The 20,187-nt window shown below is 30.3% G+C and overlaps 1 protein-coding gene across 1 annotated transcript in view; it reads left to right on the top strand.

Moving 5' to 3' along the window:
- The window catches only part of LOC145272940 (chordin-like), a 223,255-nt gene that overhangs the window by 153,382 nt on the left and 49,686 nt on the right, over positions 1-20,187 (top strand). The window contains exons 7-12 of the mRNA XM_080127055.1: positions 2,986-3,160; positions 5,007-5,135; positions 8,924-8,997; positions 9,452-9,593; positions 15,281-15,390; positions 18,408-18,572. Coding sequence (XP_079983181.1) covers positions 2,986-3,160; positions 5,007-5,135; positions 8,924-8,997; positions 9,452-9,593; positions 15,281-15,390; positions 18,408-18,572 — 795 coding nt within the window. The remainder of the gene's footprint in view (positions 1-2,985; positions 3,161-5,006; positions 5,136-8,923; positions 8,998-9,451; positions 9,594-15,280; positions 15,391-18,407; positions 18,573-20,187) is intronic.

Below are 20,187 nucleotides of genomic sequence, written 5' to 3'. Positions count from 1 at the left end.
ATTTACAAATACAATGAAGAATCGTGCCCCGTTTTTTCAGGATCTGCACTGACCTGTCACTTACTGACCAAGACAAATGTATTTTATTTATTTTTATAGATACACGTTGTGAGTCAGCAACACACCTAGACAGAAGCGTAGGTCAAAAGTATCATTAAATATGAGTGCATAGATCCACATGTGCTTTCGATTACACCTTTTAATATATCATGTTAAAAAGGGGGCATTATGTCATCATCGCTGAAAATAGTGGGTATGTCTGAATTTTCTCAAACTATTATGAAAACAGAAGATTGCGTTTTGACTATATTTCATGAATCGCATACATGAACCGTATTTTAACCGTGTTTTAATATCTGTGTATTGCGAAACGTGTTGACATGTACCGAGAAACCACATAACTCAACAGTCTCATACACGCGAGTTGGATATGCGTAAATTAAATAATGTCCCTAATTAATACGTTATAATAGGTTTAATGCATCACGTAATCTGCAATATCAAAGTCAATGTTTGTTTCTGTGATACAGAAATCGATATGTTAGCAGTTAAAAGGTTCAAATACGTTTTAATATGAGTTTAGTTCTTCACAGAATAGAAAGACAGCATTCAATTTTTTTTTAATTCCAACTATCATTTAGATGCAAAACATAACAATATATTATGAACTTGAAAAATCAAATGTCATTTTTAATAGATAGTTTTCGTTTCAACAAACAACAACAAAAAAAATAATTAAAAACTATAAATGAAGAAGACCGCAATGGTAAACGTTTGTTTTCAATTACCTAACCTCATATTACAAATGTTACTTTTTACTCTTATTTCAAGGCTAAAAAAAATGAAAACTTTATATATGTTTTTCCTGTTTGGTATCTGTTCTACTGCACTTCCTATCTATTTGCCCTTAACAAATTAAGGAGATTTTTTCTAAATTAGGGTAAATTTTTATTTGTGTGTCCATCTTGATTTTTCCAGTTTAAGGTGAATTTGACTTTCCCTATATTTACAAAGAGCATTGCAGCTTAACATAACGGGGAAGCAAATAAATATTGACTATATATGAATTTTACTCTTACGTCAATTTCCGACAAGCATAATATCTTCATACGGACAATTCCGGGTGAATGTCGCTAGTTTAAATAAATAATAATAAATAATGAAACTTAAATAGCAATAACTAAAATTTGCCAGAGTTGCATTAATTTCTTAATGGCATATTTTGGTTAATTTTGTATTATTTATTCCTTAAAATTGATTTTAAAGGTTTTCTATTAACCCTACCTTCCGTAATACAAATAACAACTGTTTGTTTATAATATATAAATTAAAAATAAAATAATCTATAAATATAAAAGCGAAAATGTGTGTATGTATGTATGTATGGATGTATGTGTGTATGTATGTGTGCATGTATGTATGTTCGCTTTTTGTGTATGTCCAAGAAAGGCTTCTTTCAGAGAAGTGATCGGTCGACTCACTTCTTAAAACTTTTTATATCACGTCTAAATGATAATATCTACGAGTTAACAACGAGGGTCGCCTGTCTATTTAATTTGCTCGACTTTGAAAAGATAAATATTCAACATTTTTCGCTCGCCGCATGTGGATTAGGCTTTTTCGTATAATAAACGCGGTACTATTTCTGACGGTATTTTTTCCGGTCGATCGCGATCGCCAGAAATGTCCTAAAGCAATCAGCTTTAATCAATGTGGAGTTTCTCCTTATATCAAAAAATTGCTATTCAATTTGGGCAATCCTCTTGTTATGGGGAGCTTGTTTCGCCCCCCCCCCCAACATCTTGGGGAAACAAAAAAATAAAAAAGCTTTCCCGCAGTAAATAAAATACTACCCCGCAGTCAAAGTTGACTTAATTAAGTCATTAAAATGGGCACCTGCCAATTCTAAATACTTAAATAAATTCAGACGTGTTCGATCCTTCATAATTACCTAACTTTTTTTTTTTATTTTAACCCCACCCCCGGACACAAACACCCGGGTGACAACACACACCTCCAAACACCCGGGCAACGCCGGGTACCCCCCCCCGCTAGTAAAATATAAAATATTGTTCATGAGGTGATATTGTATTTTTTTGTTTTGTCAGTGACAACGCTTTTTTTTATAATTTACTAGCAGGGGTGGGCGGCTTTGCATAGTCATTAGATACGTTTAAATATATTTTAGTCCATGCATATTTTGTGTTTATTATTACAGCGGCAGTTGTCTATTGAATATTATATTTTACTTAATATTATATTTTACTTAATATATACTACTGATTTCAAACGTCAAAAACACTGACCTAGTTGTCATTAGCTAGAATAGAAACCAAAACATTTAGTGAGCCCTCCGCATTTCCTACCATTTTAGCTATCGCCATATAGATAACAGATTTAAAATTAAACCACTTCAAACGTCCTTTGAATTTGAACATGCGGAGAAGTAATAGAAATATGTCGGCAAGTTGAAATGACCAGCTTGTCTTTCGATTTGCCGACATATATGTCTATACGCGTTATTCATCCATCAAAATAAAGATTAAAATCTTTATAAACAATACTGGGCATATGATTACTATTTTCTGTTAATGATAGTGGTATGTGATTAGTAGTTTAATAGTTTATTGGTAAAATATTTACAGTTACTCACACGCTCCCCATTTTCTTTTTGATCATTAAAATTTTACATATGCATTAATATATATATATATATATATATATATATATATATATATATCCACCGAAACCTTTTTTGTACTGTCCTTTTTACAGTTATATTGTTACATATTATACGAACTGTTTCATAATAATTAACCTCATATATTCCTTAACTGCTGATAGAGACACCAATCTCCTTACATGATGGATTTATATACATAATACATACATGTATGATACCTGCATTCTGAAAGAATTAATTAAATGCTGTTTTATAATTATGTTTCTCACTGATCTACGTGTTTATTTGTTCAAAATTTACAGACTTGCCGAAGACGCTGTTCAGCCATGATGCAATTGTGTGGAGTTTGGCGAAAGTTGCCTCTTTTGTATCATGAATATTTAAGAGAGAAACGGGTTTCACTGGTTATAACCACTAAGGAACACCCAGAGGGACTGGTAAAAGGCTTAATTTTTCCCGCTTCTGACAAGAAAAAAGGTAATAAATTTACGCATCAGGTAACATAAAGAAGCCTACGAATAATTTTATACTTTTATTATTATTATTTTTTTTGCAGTGATAAAAATAATCGTCTGAGTAATTTCAAAATAAACTTCGGCTAATAGAGTAAACCATATGCAAAGAAGCATATTTTCGGAATTAGTTTTCTGATTTTGTTTTTAATTTGAGAAATGACTTTAAACTAAAATTGTACTTAATACAATTGAAAAGATTATTAAGCTTTCAAGGAACTTTATGCATTTAGAAAATCAATTGTTTTCTGTGGATTATCTACTAAATCGCATTGAATGTAACATGTATAATTATTGGCTAATTGTTTTTATTACTTTTCCTTTGAAATCCCAAACACCAAATTAATTTACGAGTAAATACTCGAAACCGCCAGTTAATATTGCAAAGATATTTTGTCCCAACATCGTAAATAGCATTATTATAATGGTGAGTCAATGTGCGTTTGTACCTGAAAGTTTTGGAATGACGTATTACCTAGTAAGTAAATTCAGCATAACAATTTGGAAATAAATTCTAGTTAATCGATTACATTACATTCTAAAAAGAAAATATCAAACGTTAAATTCTAGTTAATCCATTACATTACATTATAAAAAGAAAATATCAAACGTTAACGTCTAAAGATAAACGGTCTTTCGAGGAACTTGAAATTCAGTAAAATCAAGCATAATTGGTGTCGCATGATTATGGACTAATTGCAAAGCGAATTTAATATATTTGAAATTTCAAATGTGAGAAATTTGTCTGTTATATGTTATAAGACTTGAAAATACTATTTAAATGATCCAATAAAATACTTTTACACTACAGAAACTTTAATTTGGGAAATATTAATTGGTTTCTAATAACAAAAATTGTTCACAAAGAACGTTTACTGCGTGTTACAAACTTTATGTAAATCTAAGTAAAACTAAACATATCCCATGTTACGACTCTTATACATTACAGCTTTATTTAAAAAATCATAACTATCAGTTAACGAGTTCATGAATGAATCCTGTACATACAAATGCAGAAACGTATATACATATCTAATATTATATATATATATATATATATATATATATATATATATATATATATATATATATATATATATATATATATAAAGGGCTTTTTCAGTCTTAAACAGACTATGGATACCCACGAAGATGTGCCTGCGTGTAACATTTTTGAGGCAGGCACACATCTCATGAGTCGACATTGTTAAATAGCAGTGGTAAGTGAAGTTTATGTGCAAGACGACTGGAAACAAATTCCGAGATAAGCGGAGAGCGCACACAGCGCCTAGAAATCACTAATGGTCGCCATCGCATATTCTTTCATCTGGTAGCGTCTTTCCTTGTCTGGAGAGATTTCCCTAATATAATATAATATATGTATTATATTTATACTCATGCATACCTGCATATCTGTATTCCTCTATATGAAAATATATACACATATATACATGAATATGTATGTATGTATGTATGTATGTATATATATATATATATATATGATGATGATAATGATTGCTGAATCTTTGTATGTATATATATATATATATATATATATATATATATATATATACATACACTCACACATACACACACACCTACATAAATATGTGTGCGTGTGCGTGTGTCTGTGTGGAGATGGGAAAGATCTTAATCGAAAACAATATCAAATGATAAATAGTGGATCTTTTGTCATGTTGCATGTTTACATTAAGCGTCATTAGAATGAAAAAAATTTTGCAATGAAATGTCGTAAATTTTAATGTCAAGGACACCTTCTACTACTCTTTTTTCTATCCCTATTCATACAGAAACACTTACAGCTCTCCTTGTTGGGAAGTCAATGCGAGGCGCAGGAGGACGTGCATATTTTACGTTAGACCCCACTGAGACCAACATTGACTACAGTGTAACCATCGTGACAAATAAAGAGACAGCCTGTAAGTAGCCAACTATTTTATATGCACTTCACAATATTTCATTCGTTTCGGAGTTTTTTTTTCTCTTAATTTGTCTGCCTCTATTCAGCACATTGCTGGACCACACAAGTCTATCTATGGACGGGTCATTTTTATCAAAATACTTGATTTTAAATGCTGAAATTTGCCGGAATAAATCCCATTGAAATCATGACTTACCGCCTATCCCGAGGATAATACGTGCCTTATGTAAGGGTGCTTACGTGAGGCGACGTATATAGTTAAGCCAGTGTTGCACATTCTTCATCCACATATGTAGTGTGATTACTGCTTAGCATTAGAACTTCGGGTAATATATTGATTTAGTTTATAGCAAGCAAGCGAAATAATCAAATATTCCACGAACAGAAATAATGTAATCAATAAAAAGTTTTGAAAAAGAGTTTTGAACTGAACGAAGACTAATTCGAAAAAAAAAATAAGGTTTAATAAGTTTGGCCAGTCGTCCCGCATGAATTTGTCTGTTATATGTTATAAGACTTGAAAATACTATCTCATTTCGAGTCCATCTTTGTATGAAATCGATTTTCTTGTAATGATAGATATTCTTCCATTGGAATATATTCCCAAGAATTAATCTATTTTCGAACACGTTAATTGTAAGAATGAAAGTCATTATATATATATATATATATATATATATATATATATATATATATATATATGTATGTGTGTGTGTGTGTGTGTGTGTGTCTGTGTGTGTGTGTGTGTACACAGAAAGAAAGAGAGAGAGAGAGAGAATGTAACAAACCGGGTGTTGTGTTCATCAACGCTTCGTCTTTATATCGAACCTTCCTCTGGATATATATATATATATATATATATATATATATATATATATATATATATATATATATATATATATAGTGATACAAACCTTCAGTATGCTTGTGTACAGAAATAGAAAGGGCTAGAGATTAATAATAAAAAAATTACAGGCTAATTTTTATTTTATATTTTTAATTCATTATTTAAAAAATAAAAACTCTGTATTGCCATAACATATAAAGCATTTTATGGTTGATCGCAAGATAGTGATAAATCTATTTATGTGAGTGTGTGTCCACGTGCTTATTCTTTGTCTATTCATGAAAATAGTTGACTCTTCCTTATCGACAAATAACCATTTCGTTCTGTCTGACATTTTCAGAGTCGTAAGTCACAGAAGACATAATACTGTCAGAAATCTTTTCTTGTAACCAGAACTTAATAAATAGCTCAACTATAAATTGTACTGAACACGTTTACAAAGGATATATACATATTGATATGATTATTATATGTTTAAACTATATATATATATATATATATATATATATATATATATACACTAGCAAAATGACCTGTCGTTGACTGGATTCAAAAACAGCCTACATAAAAGGGACTCAGATGTATGAATGTATGATAGGTTATGGAAAGGAGGGGTTGTAAAGAGATAGCTTCGAATTTGGGGGTATCAAAACCAAAGCAAAATATGATAAAAGTAAAAATAAAATAGATAAACCCCATAATTTATTATACCATACATGTTCTCACTGAAACACTTATCACAATATTCTGGTGATCTATATTAAAAAAACCTTGTTAAACTTTGTGACATATTTCCATTCTATGGAGGTCAGGCTCGAACGAACACCCGATAATTTTATTATACCATATTTCTTCAAAATGAAACAATTATCAAAGTATACTTACGCAGATAGATATGAAAAGTCTTTATAAAAGTGTGTGCCTATTTCCATTCTATGGAGGCCAGGCGCGAACGCATAGCCCACAATTTTATTATACCACCCTTATTTAAGTTGAAACATACTTATCAAAGTATTATTATGTATAGCTATATCAAAAACACTTGTAAACGTTTTTTTTTTTTTTTTTAATTTTAATTATTGTTATTTCGATACTTTGTGGACCAGGCGCAGACCCCACAATTTTAATGAATCATCATTATGCCAGATCAAACATATCCATTCCTGTGTCTCGATACATCTTCTATCATTATATGTAATCAGTTTTATATAATAGTCAACCATATAGAAGCCTATTCGTGACCAGACACACACATACAGACGTTCAGCTTTAGATATATAGAGGTCACTATTATCAAGGCATGAAAGCCACTCGAGGATAAGGGTTATTGAGTTTACAGAAGTCAATGGAATAATATAATAGTAATCGTTAGTAATAGAAATTTGGTAAATTGGATTACTTAAGGGGGCGGTTCCTCAATAATTTGTTTACGTTGGGCTTGAAGACAATCAAATTGCAGTCAGATAGAAAAAAGGCAAACGAAAGAGAGTTGTACATGCGTGTAGTTTTAAGAAAGAGATTTTGTTTATGAAATCTACGTTTAGGTTTAGTCACATATAAGGGTGGGGGAAACTGAGTAGAGGAGTGTTTTTCGTGAAAATTTGGCCGGGGGGGGCATAGATTGGAGTTTAAACGAGCACTTGCCATGGAAATAACGATAAAACCGAGACAGGCTCGCAACATCTCTTCTCTGGGAAAGAGGTTGCAGGGAAAAGAAAAGGGCATCCCTCACTAAGCTATGAAGTCTATTTGGAACTTTGTCAATGCAGGATAAGCTGCTTCTAGCAGCTCCTGCCCAGATGTGACAACAGTGCTCTATCCTTGGACTTATATGTATATATATATATATAGAGAGAGAGAGAGAGAGAAAGAAAGAACGAGAGAGAGAGAGAGAGAAAGAGAGAGAGATGGGGGGAGAGAGAGAGGGAGAGTGGGAGAGAGAGAGGAGGAGAGAGAGAAAGAAAGAGAGAATAGCACACTTAATATTTGTGATGAAAATTACACCACGTCAAAAACAAAATTGAAATATATATATATATATATATATATATATATAGTATAAATGGTAATTAATAAAAACCCGAAGAGAGTGCTCAATACTGTTGTAGAGCAAATATGCGTTTTATTTTTTATTACACCATCTTTCTGTTAAATAAACGGCCGGGTAGGTGAAACAATAATGTAACTTAACAGAAAGATACGGTAATAAAAAAAAAAACGTATATATATATATATATATATATATATATATATATATATATATATATATATATATATAAAGTAGAACTATTTGGATTTCGCGAGAGCAAGTTGAAGTGATTGCAGGTGATTAGATGATTTGCTGATTAAATTGTTTTCCAACGAATGATAAAATATATAAAAATTAAATAAGTTTTTTATATAGTTTTAAAAGGTTAAAATCTTCCAACTCTCTCTCTCTCTCTCTCTCTCTATATATATATATATATATATGTGTGTGTGTGTGTGTGTGTGTGTGTGTGTGTGTGTGTGTGTGTGTGTGTGTGTGTGTCTGCTAGATAAGTAAATCAAAAGACTTAAATCGGATCAAACTTTCGTCTACATGTGCCGAAGTATCGTCAACAGTGACGTAGGGGTAGCAAAATAAAAAGAAAAGCACAAAGCTCCCCTATGTTATTTCTTTTATATTCATTCTTTTCTCATATGGATGTACGTATGTCAAAGGCTGTTTACGTTTGTGCTTTTTTTTATTTTTAAACATTCAAACATGAAGTATATGAAGCACCTGATTTTTTTTTATTTGTTTGTGCGTGTGCGTGTATTTTCCATAATATTTATTGCTATCCATGTATTTATCCCTGTTTGCCAGAAATAAGATTTTTCATTTGTGTTCTATTAGTTATCGCTTATTATCTATCTATATTGTGGTTTAATTGTGTCGTTGTATATTATTTTCATAGCAGCACAAGAGAACGTATTCATCTCAATTGGTGATGAAAGAAGACCAGCCTATATTAAGAGGAAATCTGACAGGGTAAATGTATATACATATTTATCTGTCTGTCTCTCTCTCTTTCTCTCCCCCCTCTCTCTCTCTCTCTTTATATATATATATATATATATATATATATATATATATATATATATATATATATATATACTAGTCTACATCCTCTATCTGTCTCTGTATGTCATGTTCCTCTTCCTTTTTTTGTCTCTCGTTACTTCACTCAGTTCCTTGACTTTTTCTCAGTCTTAATCTCTGGTCTAGTTATCTTTCTTTTTTACTTACTTCATCTCTCTCTCTCTCTCTCTTTCTCTCCCCCCCATCTCTCTCTCTCTCTCTCTCTCTATATATATATATATATATATATATATATATATATATATATATATATATATATAGTACATTAGACGAACGTAGTGACAAAATGTATTTAAAGGTAGTTTTTCTTTCTTTTTTTTTTTAAATTTTTTCACACAAACAGGAACTAATTATATTGGGTACATGGACAGCTCCTGAGAAACGGGCTTCTCGACACTTGGTTCGTGGAAGGTTTTCAATCGTCATTTCTACTCAGACATTGGGAACCATTTCTGGAAAAATTCTGCCGCGGATGGTTTGCGGAAGTGAGTATTATATTTTTGTTTTAGACATGTTTGTGATCATTTTATTATTCCTTATTTATGTATGTAAATAAGATTTTTTTTGTTGTTGTTTAACCGTTCTATTTAATTTAAATTCAATTAAAACTCAAATTTTCTATAAAATGCATCCAAAAATCGAAAAAAATATAACAGGTATACTATTAGCGTAAGTTTCTGCGAAATTTGTAATTTTGATATCAGCTAATTTTTTTTTTTAGATTTTCTTTATAATACTTTTACTTCATATATATATATATATATATATATATATATATATATATATATATATATATCACTTTAACGAGTGTTTTCGCCTTATTTAATCGTTTAAATAGAATCGTTTTAAAACACCTGTCTTCTTTTCAGAACACTGAATACAAGATGGTAAAAAAAGTAAATTCGCACAATTTTCTTATTTCAATTCAAGCTAGGCTGTAAACCTGTGAAACAGCTCGCAGTATCGACGAAGGAACCTAGGAACCACTACTGAACGCACACTTCAATCGTGATTTAAGAAACTTCGTGGCGACGAACGCACACCTCAATCGTGGTCTTAGAAACTTCGTGGCGGTTAAGATGATGAATGTAATGGTCGATTATCGGATGTTGACTACGATTAGTTAAGAGCCTTAGTTGAAGTTAATCCACGCTAAGCCGTTCAAGAATTTGATTCTGAATTAGATCTAACGTATACGACGATTTCCAACCACTAAAGTGAGAATAGAAAGACAAAAAAATGATATGTGGTAGCCTCACGAATGGAACGACAACCAAAAGAAACGCCGTTATGAAGTGTTATCTTACCCTTTTTACGCAACAAGACCCGTTTCTCGACCGGGTTGTGATTTGCAATGAAAGTGGGTTCTTTACGACAACCACCGGCGCTCCGCTCAGTGATTAGATGCCGACAAAGATGCACGACACTTCCCGAAGCCAGAGTTGCACCAAAAGAAATATTATACTGTTTGATGGTCTAAAACCGGTCTTATCTACTACAGGATTTTTAATGCAGGCGAAACCATTATAACAGAGAAGTGCTGCCAATGAATGGATGAAATGCATAAAAAAGTTAAACAACAACATCGACCATTAATTAACACAAACGACGGCAATATTCGACCGGACGTTGCTAAACTAATTCTGTAGAAGTTCAACAAATTTGACTACGAAATTCTGCGGTAACTGCCATACTCTCAGGACTTCTCGCCAACCGACTACTACTTTTACAAGAATATCGACAAGTTTCTGCGTGAGAAATGCTCTAAAAACATTAAAGATATCAAAAACTCATTTAGCGACCCCCTTGCCATCAGAATGCAAGTTTTTTACGTTACCGGCATGAATACACTTTATATATATATATATATATATATATATGAATACACTTGTTTTATATATATATAGATGTAAATAAACTTATTTTATATATATATACATAGATATAAATATACTTATTTTATATGTATATATATATATATATATATAAATGCATTTGTTTCATAAATATATATATAAATACACTTGTTTTATATGTGTATATATATATATAAATATACTTGTTTTATATATATATATATAAATACACTTGTTTTATATATAGAGATCTTAATATACTTGTTTTATATATATACATATATATATATATATATATATATATAGATATAAATACACTTGTTTTATATATAGAGAGAGATATAAATACACTTATATATATATACATATATATATACACACTTGTTTTATATATATAGAAGTAAATAAACATGTTTTATATATATAGATATAAATACACTTGTTTTATATATATATATATATATATATATATATATAAATACACTTGTTTTATCTATAATATAAAGCTGAATGTGTGTAAGTGTGTGTGTGTGTGTGCGTGTGTGTGTGTGTCTGATCACGAATAGGCTCCTATATGGTTGACTATTATAGAAAACTGATCTCATATAATGATAGAAGATGTATCGAGACACAGGAATGGGTATGTTTTATCTGGCAGAACGGTGGGTCATTAAAATTGTAGGGTCTGCGTTGGCGCCTGGCCCACAAAGTATCGAAATAAAACATTTAAAAATTAAAAAAAAATGTTTACAAAGGTTTTTGATATAGATGTACATAATAATACTTTGATAAGTATGTTTTAACTTATATAGGGATGGTATAATAAAATTGTGGGGTCTGTGTTCGCGCCTGGCCTCCATAAAATTGAAATAAGCACACATTTTCATAAAGACTTTTCATATCTATCTGCGTAAGTATACTTTGATAATTATGTTTCAGTTTGAAGAAATATGGTATAATAAAATTATGGGGTGTTCGTTCGCACCTGACTTCCATAGAATGGAAATATGTCACAAAGTTTAACAAGGTTTTTTTAATATAGATCACCAGAATATTGTGATAAGTATTTCAGTGTGAACAGGTGTTGTATAATAAATTATGGGGTTTATGTATTTTATTTTTACCTTCATCATATTTTGTTTGTGTTTTGATAACCCCAAATTCGAGGCTATCTGTTTACAACCCCTCCATTTCATAACCTATCAGACTTTCATAAGTCAGAGTCCATTTTCTGTAGACTGCTTTTGAACCCAGTCAACGACGGGTACTTCTGCTAGTATATATATATATATATATATATATATATATATATATATATATATATATATATATATATACATACACTTGTTTTATATATTAATAGATATAAATATACTTGTTTTATATATATATATATATATATAAATACACTTGTTTTATATATTAATATATGTAAATACACTTGTTTATACATATAAATAGATCTAAATACACTTGTTTTATTTATATATATATATAGATAGATATAAATACACTTGTTTTATATATTAATATATCTAAATACACTTGTTTTATATATATATAAATAGATCTAAATACACTTGTTTTATATATATATATATATATATATATATATATATAGATAGATATAAATACACTTGTTTTATATATGTAGATATAAATACACTTGTTATATATATAGAAAGATATAAATACACTTGTTATATATATATATATATATATATGAATACACTTGTTTTATATATATATATATATATATAGATATAAATACACTTGCTTTGCGTAAGACAAAAGTATCTCCATACTGATAGTGCATCTTTCAGTTAATGAATTTTTATTGAGGCCGATATATGTTCATTCGAATTTCTTTGTTAAAAACCGATAAAATTTTCTTGCCAGCCTAATATAGCATGTTCAAAACAAAACAAAAATAAAAAAAAAAACTTACCAGTGGTAATAATTCATTTGATTAGATATTCTAAGAAAGTTATGCTCCATACGACCACATATGTTGGCATATATGTATATGACGGATGAACGTATATTATGCTGACCGGCGGAAGTAGAACCACTGACGAACGTACATACACTATGACGAACGAACATGTCGTGAAGAATAAAATCATTACACCAGAACAGATACTACTTTAGCTTCACATGAAACAATGCCTGGGAAAATTTTATAATGATAAAAGTAACGATAAGGCACTGTCTCTATTTTAGAAAGGAAAAGGCAAATCCCTGGTAGGATGGTATACTAACCAGAAAGCAGACAGATTCTAATCTCTAAAAAAGAAAATAAGGTAATGCCTGTTAGCATAGTATCCTGACAACGAAACAAGTGCTGCATGATCTAACTCCCTGGTAAGCATTAATTGACAGTAATAGTATAGTTTCAGCAGACATATACAACATCTCATTAGTAAGAATGAATGAATTTTTAGTTTGTACAAGGTCTACAAAATAACAGGTTCATATTATTATTATTATTATTATTATTATTATTATTATTATTATTATTATTATTGTCATTATTATTATTATTGTTATTATTGTTATTATTATTATTATTATTATTATTATTGTTATTATTATTATTATTGTTATTATTATTATTGTTATTATTATCATTATTATTATTATTATTATTATTATTATTATTATTTCACAAATGGCTTTCACACATGTCATCAAAGATCTCTCCTTGAAAACAACCTATGGTGTTCCCTGGAAGCTAAGTAATAACAAGTCTCCCCAGATTCTCCAGTACTCTCTATTTTTTTCGAAAACATTTGCAAATGAATTTGCATTATTGCAACAGCCGCTTATTATTATTATTATTATTATTATTATTATTATTATTATTATTATTATTATTATTATTATTATTATTTACTTAAAAAGAGTTTTCACACGAATCATTATCAGTGAATGGTGTTCTCTGGAGTCTGAGTGAAAATATACCTTCCCCGATTTCCAGCACTTTCTTAAAATTACAAGTCATGTTCCGTTATTGCAAGAGTCGCTTATAATTTATTTGCTGGCAACGACGATTGGTCATTACTTTATTAAATTAGGACGAAATAACCCTCCCCAATGTTAAAATCTCATTTGCACTCTTCACGTGGATGTTCGTTGTTTTATTTTTTTGTCTTTTTTATTTGTTTGTTTGTTTGTTTCAGTAGACAAGATATCTGTATGAGAGAAAGTATCAAATTCTATCTGCAAAATAAATTCGCTAATATCTTCTGTCTGGAACAAAAAGTTATTGGTTCTATTAGAACCTGAGCCACGCATTACCGATCGGAAGTTGATTTGAACGAGGGGCATGGACAGAAACGTGAAGTAAAAGACGGAGATTTGTAATTGATAGAATTTATGTAGTTTATGCGAAAATTATCTCTGAAATACCCGGATGAAGGGATTTGAGGATACATGTGAAGTTCAGGTGACAAATAAGTCGATATGAAGCAGCTCTAAAATGATATATATATAAAAACATAAATATATATATATATATGTATTAAATTGTAATATTCTGATCTTATTAGATTTGAAATCAATTAAGTACATGAGCAACGCAGTTTAATATTTTTGCACTGGTAAATAAGCTTATTTCCAATATGGTGGTATGATCGATAAGACGAAGAATGGAAACATGATACCACGAAGAGGTTATAGTGTGCCCTTTGTTTTAAAAATAATGTGTGTTTCGCAAACACAAGTTTTGAAGCAATTATTCTTTATAAATATTTTGTCCTAAATGAATTCTTGTATATAAGTCACTAAAAGACTTTATTACTTTTCATTACACAGAGTTCTGATTCCGTTGCTAGGGACTATAATCTATACAGAGATACGTATCGCCATTTTGGGAATAAGCTGAATATACTAGCGTATTTGTTAATTGGAAATTTTCGTGTTTTGTTTTTCCATAGGTAATATTAAATAGATTTAAACTTCAAATACATTTAGTACGTCATAATCTTATTTATTTAAATATACACTTTTTTAATTAATATACGTCACAATTTCACAGTTAACCTATTAATATAAGTAAATATAAAAGAAAGCGAAAGCATCTGAATAGGGGAGCAGAAAACATTGAAAGATGTGTAAACGAGGTGGTATCGATGGAAGTTGTGCACGTACACATCGTTTTCCATTAGTGTTTCATTGCTTAAATCCGATTTAATTTGAATGAATCAAATCGAGTTAAATACTAGGTCATCTTGTTTAGTGTCATTTGGATTTCTTCTCCATAATATTGCCTTGTTGTTGTAAAATTCTGAATACAAACGTTTATATTTATTTAGAATTTCAGGCGGTTCTGTCTGGGGACCATTTTCCTTACTACAAGAAATATCGCAGAGGCATTGGTTCAGCAAGCTTTCAACTTCAACAGAACGGCAACATTAAGTACAAGGTACGCATCTTAAAATATTACAATATCTTTGTTATAGTAGTCGTTCCCGACAAAGCATGAAACCATTATATGTGAAACATCGAAATATAAAAATAACAAGCGATATATACTGACTTTCATCTTGAAAAAAAAACAGGTAAGAGGAAATTTGTATGCATAAAGATAGCTTTTCAAGTTGGCAGTTTTTGGAAAGTAGCTATTATAATATTAAGATGTATTGTAACCAAACGATTAATTATAAAACGACTACATTAACGAGCATTTCTATAAATTATTATTAAAATTATACTTCACTTGTCAGTATTAACTCAATTTAATACTGACAATTGAAGTATAATTTTTATTAAGTATAAATTTACTAAGTTACAAAAATACCTACATGTAAAGGTTTGATTCCATTTGCATACATAAAAATAGAAATATATTATGAATATATTACGAAATGTATTTCATTTATATATAGAGAAAGAAATATGTGCAGCTATATATCTACAAATATATTTCAAATCTAGTTAGATATGTACAGTATTTTAAAATGAATTAATACAACAACAATAATAATAATAATAATAATAATAATAATAATAATAATAATAATAATAATAATAATAATGTATTTTAAAAGTTGGAAATATATGTTTAACATATTAACATCAATTTATATATACGGCAGAAAAAAGTCCGCACTTGTATTTCACGTTGATGTTCAGGTGACAAATAAGTCGATATAGAACAGCTCTTAAATGATATATATAAAAACGTAAATATATATATATATATGCATGTATTAAATTGTAATATGACTGCAAATTTAAGCTAATTTTAATGTAACTTTTTAAACAACCTATACCTCATTTGTGTGGCCTTTTATTCTTCTATAATGTTACCTGTTCATATTTGACTTTTAATTGAAATATTCTAGTGTTTACATCAATTTAAAAACATAACTTCAAATTGAGGGGGAAAAAGAAAGTCCGCACAATGAAAAATTGTTACTTAAATGTAAATTTAGGACATTAATACAGCACAAATACAACAGAAACACAATGAACTTGTTACTATTTAGTAGCATAACCCTTCTGCAATTTAACAGCCTGCGATCTTTTGGGAATTGAATTAGACTGCAGTAATACTCCGGGGAAAATGCATCCCACTTTTCTCTAATTTTTGTCAAAAGTTCTTCCAAATTTGAAATGTTATCATTGCGTAGCTGTTGCTTGATGCAATGCCATACGTTTTCGATAGGATTGAGGTCTGGAGGTTGTGCAGGCCAATCAAAACACGAAATATTATGCTCTTCCAGGAACCTCTTGACATTTCCAGCTGTGTGAATGGGAGCATTATCCTCCATGAATATGGGATTATCATCCAAATTCCGACCAAAGTAGGGTAGAAAATGCTCTGTCAACATATAATGTTGTTGGTCGAATTAATTCGAGCTGGCAAGCGAACTATAGGTCATGGACCATTCGTACTAATAATATCCCACACCAAAACTGAAGCTCCACTACCTGGCAGCGTGGAAACTGAGCACCAAAGATTAAATTCTTCGTCTTTCCTCCGACGGATGTACTGCCTACCATCACTGCCTAGTCTATTGAACTTGCTTTCGTCACTGAAAAGCACTTTTCGATAGTTAGAAATATAGCATTAATATTCTTAAACACTACTGATAAAAATATTTATATATATGCTAAATTTTTAAGAAATATATATATATATATATATATATATATATATATATATAAAGGAACAAACCATATTATGTGTTCATCAACGTTTCGTCTTTATTTCGAGACTTCCTCTGGATGAATGAGATTAAGAAACAAAAAATACCAGTACAAAATATTTGAAAATGTTTCACGTGCACAGTGTGATGCAGTTCTATTTCAGAAAAACGGAAAAAAGACGTTGGAAATTCAAAATGGAGGGGGAGGGCTGGCGCTGTAAAAGAGAGGGAAATTTTAGTGACGTCATATAGTCGTTAATGTAATATTAAAAATAAATTTGAACGCAGTTAATATTCTTACTGGAAAAAAATAGATATATGTGTTGAAATTCAAATATAGGTTTGTAACAGAAATGAAATTAGTGTTTTTTATGTAATTTATTGATTGAGATTCTGTTTTAATTATTACAGGGGTGTTTGAATGGTGTGAGAAGGTTAACCTGTGTCTACAGTTAAATAATGTTCTTTTAATAAAAGTTTACTTATTAATGGCGCTATGTTGTAGAAACATTTCTGTTACAAACCTATATTTGAATTTCAACAGATATATCTTTTTTTCCAGTAAGAATATTAACTGCGTTCATATTTTTAAAATTACATTAACGACTATATGACGTCACTAAAATTCCCCTCTCTTTAACAGCGCCAGCCCTCCCCCCTCCTTTTTGAATTTCCAAGGTCTTTTTCCGTTTTTCTGAAATAGAACTGCATCACACTGTGCACGTGAAACATTTTCAAATATTTTGTACTGGTATTTTTGTTTCTTAATCTCATTCATCCAGAGGAAGTCTCGAAATAAAGACGAAACGTTGATGAACACATAATACGGTTTGTTCCTTTTTATTTCTCTATTTTGTCGGAATACTATTTCCATTATTTTCATCATACATACATATGTATACATACATATATTTATACATGCATATATATATACATATGTATACATATATATACACATATATAATCCATATATATACATACCTATATATATATATACTCGTGTGTGTGTGTGTGTGTGTGTGTGTGTGTGTGTGTGTGTGTGTGTGTGTGTGTGTGTGTGTAGTAAAATATGCTAATGAACAGAAAGAAGACTATGTTAATAGATATACTTGTCGGGACAGTTATATTTCTCCGGTTTGAGATTTCAGTACGTCGCTGTAAGCATTGAAATTGTCCAATTGGTAAAGATAGCTCTGTAAGGAAAATTCTGTTTTTACTATCAATAGAACACTCCTAAATAATGAGAAATATTTATTCATTGGCGTTTTGTTTTGATATATATTTTCAGATTGGTCTCAGCCAATTAGGCAGTCCCTTACGTCAAGTCATCGTTGAGCGCAACCTCATATCCGGGAGCAGTGGTTCCGGAAGCAGCATGGGACGACGCCGGAAACGAAACAATGGAGACTTAACGAAACAGTACCGAGTCGAAGGCTTTGGTTACGGCGGATGGGTAAGTGGCATCAACCGTCTTACTTCCATAGCAAAAGCCAAAAAAACAAAAAAAAAACAAAAACAAGGAGTTTGCGTATTTCGCTTATACTTGATTGATTGTGATTAAGAACTGGGTGTGATAAAATGGCTTACTTCTTTTATTTGGGTTTATAGGACTACTTGTCTCATCTTGAGTGTTACTTTCATCAAAAAAAAAAATCAAATCACACTCAAGATGAGAACAGTAGTCCGATGAATCCAAATAATACGAATAACCAATCCTCATCTCAAAAATTCAGAAATTTCAAAATGTCTCATTGCTACTCCTATCAAATAATGAAAGTGTGGAAGAAACTTAACTCAATTTTCTGGATGAGATTCTGTAATGTGTAAGGTCTTTTTATGAGCAAACAAGTAAAGTAAAATGGCAACAAAGCCTGATAATATGATTTCGCATCTTGCAAAGTAACTTAAAATATCTTTACTCATATGCAAATGAGATGATGCCAGTTGGATACGAATCTGTTTTCAGAAAAGGTGTGCAATTTAGAGTCGTGAATTTGGACCTCGGCCCGTGTGACTACAGTAATATGATGTTAGGAATAATTCGGTTAGAATACCGTATAGTTAGCAATCTATTTCGAAAACTATTGAATTGTTAACAAATTATTTGTATGATTAAAGTTAATACGCTTTAACCAAAAAGAATTGTTTCAACATTTGAATGCATAACACATCTTATTTGAATGTTGTATAATAGTAATTTTTACTTGAGTGTAAATTGTTTCTTTTTTTCACCATTTAGTATCGCCATTAATGCGGAGGACATTAATATGATTGTGATCGATACCTTCAAATCATTATGCCAATTCATTGAAATCCAGAGTTAGTGTTATTGAACAAAGATTCATACTGCAATAATATATAGCGGATATGTTCTGTCTTTTAATATAACTTGTTAATTTTTTTCTATAGTTTTCCCATTTGATTTGATATATTTAGTTTTGTATGAGACCAGGGATACCGAAATAAGGGTGTCTGTTAAAGTTTCTACTTATTTGATCCCCACGACAGCAAAATTAAACACAATGATGTTTGTTAATTTGAAACAAATCTAGCTCCCTAAAAAATGAAACTCTGGATTGAAACACGCATAAAAATTTTATCAAGCTACGAGGATTTCTCCTTTTGATCAATGCCTACGTGATGCATCAGAACATATACTACACCTTGTCAATAGCCATGGAACAGAGCATTTGTTAGAAATGTTGCATTGGGTTTTTTTATAAGTGACCTGTTACAACTAAAGTGATATTAATTGTAGAAGTTTAAAGAAAATAAGTACCTTTTGTTTTGTTTTTATTTTTTCTTCTATAGATTGGTTTTCATTGTATTTTAATAATTTCTTTTAACTGAATACAATGTTGATATCTCTAGGACTACGTCCATTACTCGATAATAAAGTTTGATTTAAAAAAGAAAGACAGGCGTTTTTCTGGCTTTCCTTTAAAATATTAATAGAAATATAACAAAAAAATACTGTATGACGGATTATTTTTAAAAATTAGTCATCGTCGTATACAATTGCATGACGTATCTAAGTGTGCAGTGAACAACTAGGATGCAGTTTGTCA

This window comes from Euprymna scolopes, chromosome 4, assembly GCF_053919585.1.
Source record: "Euprymna scolopes isolate OS-2025 chromosome 4, ASM5391958v1, whole genome shotgun sequence".
Lineage (NCBI taxonomy): Eukaryota > Metazoa > Mollusca > Cephalopoda > Sepiida > Sepiolidae > Euprymna > Euprymna scolopes.
Note: the sequence above shows the minus strand (reverse complement) of the source record. Positions and strands in the feature narration are given on the sequence as shown.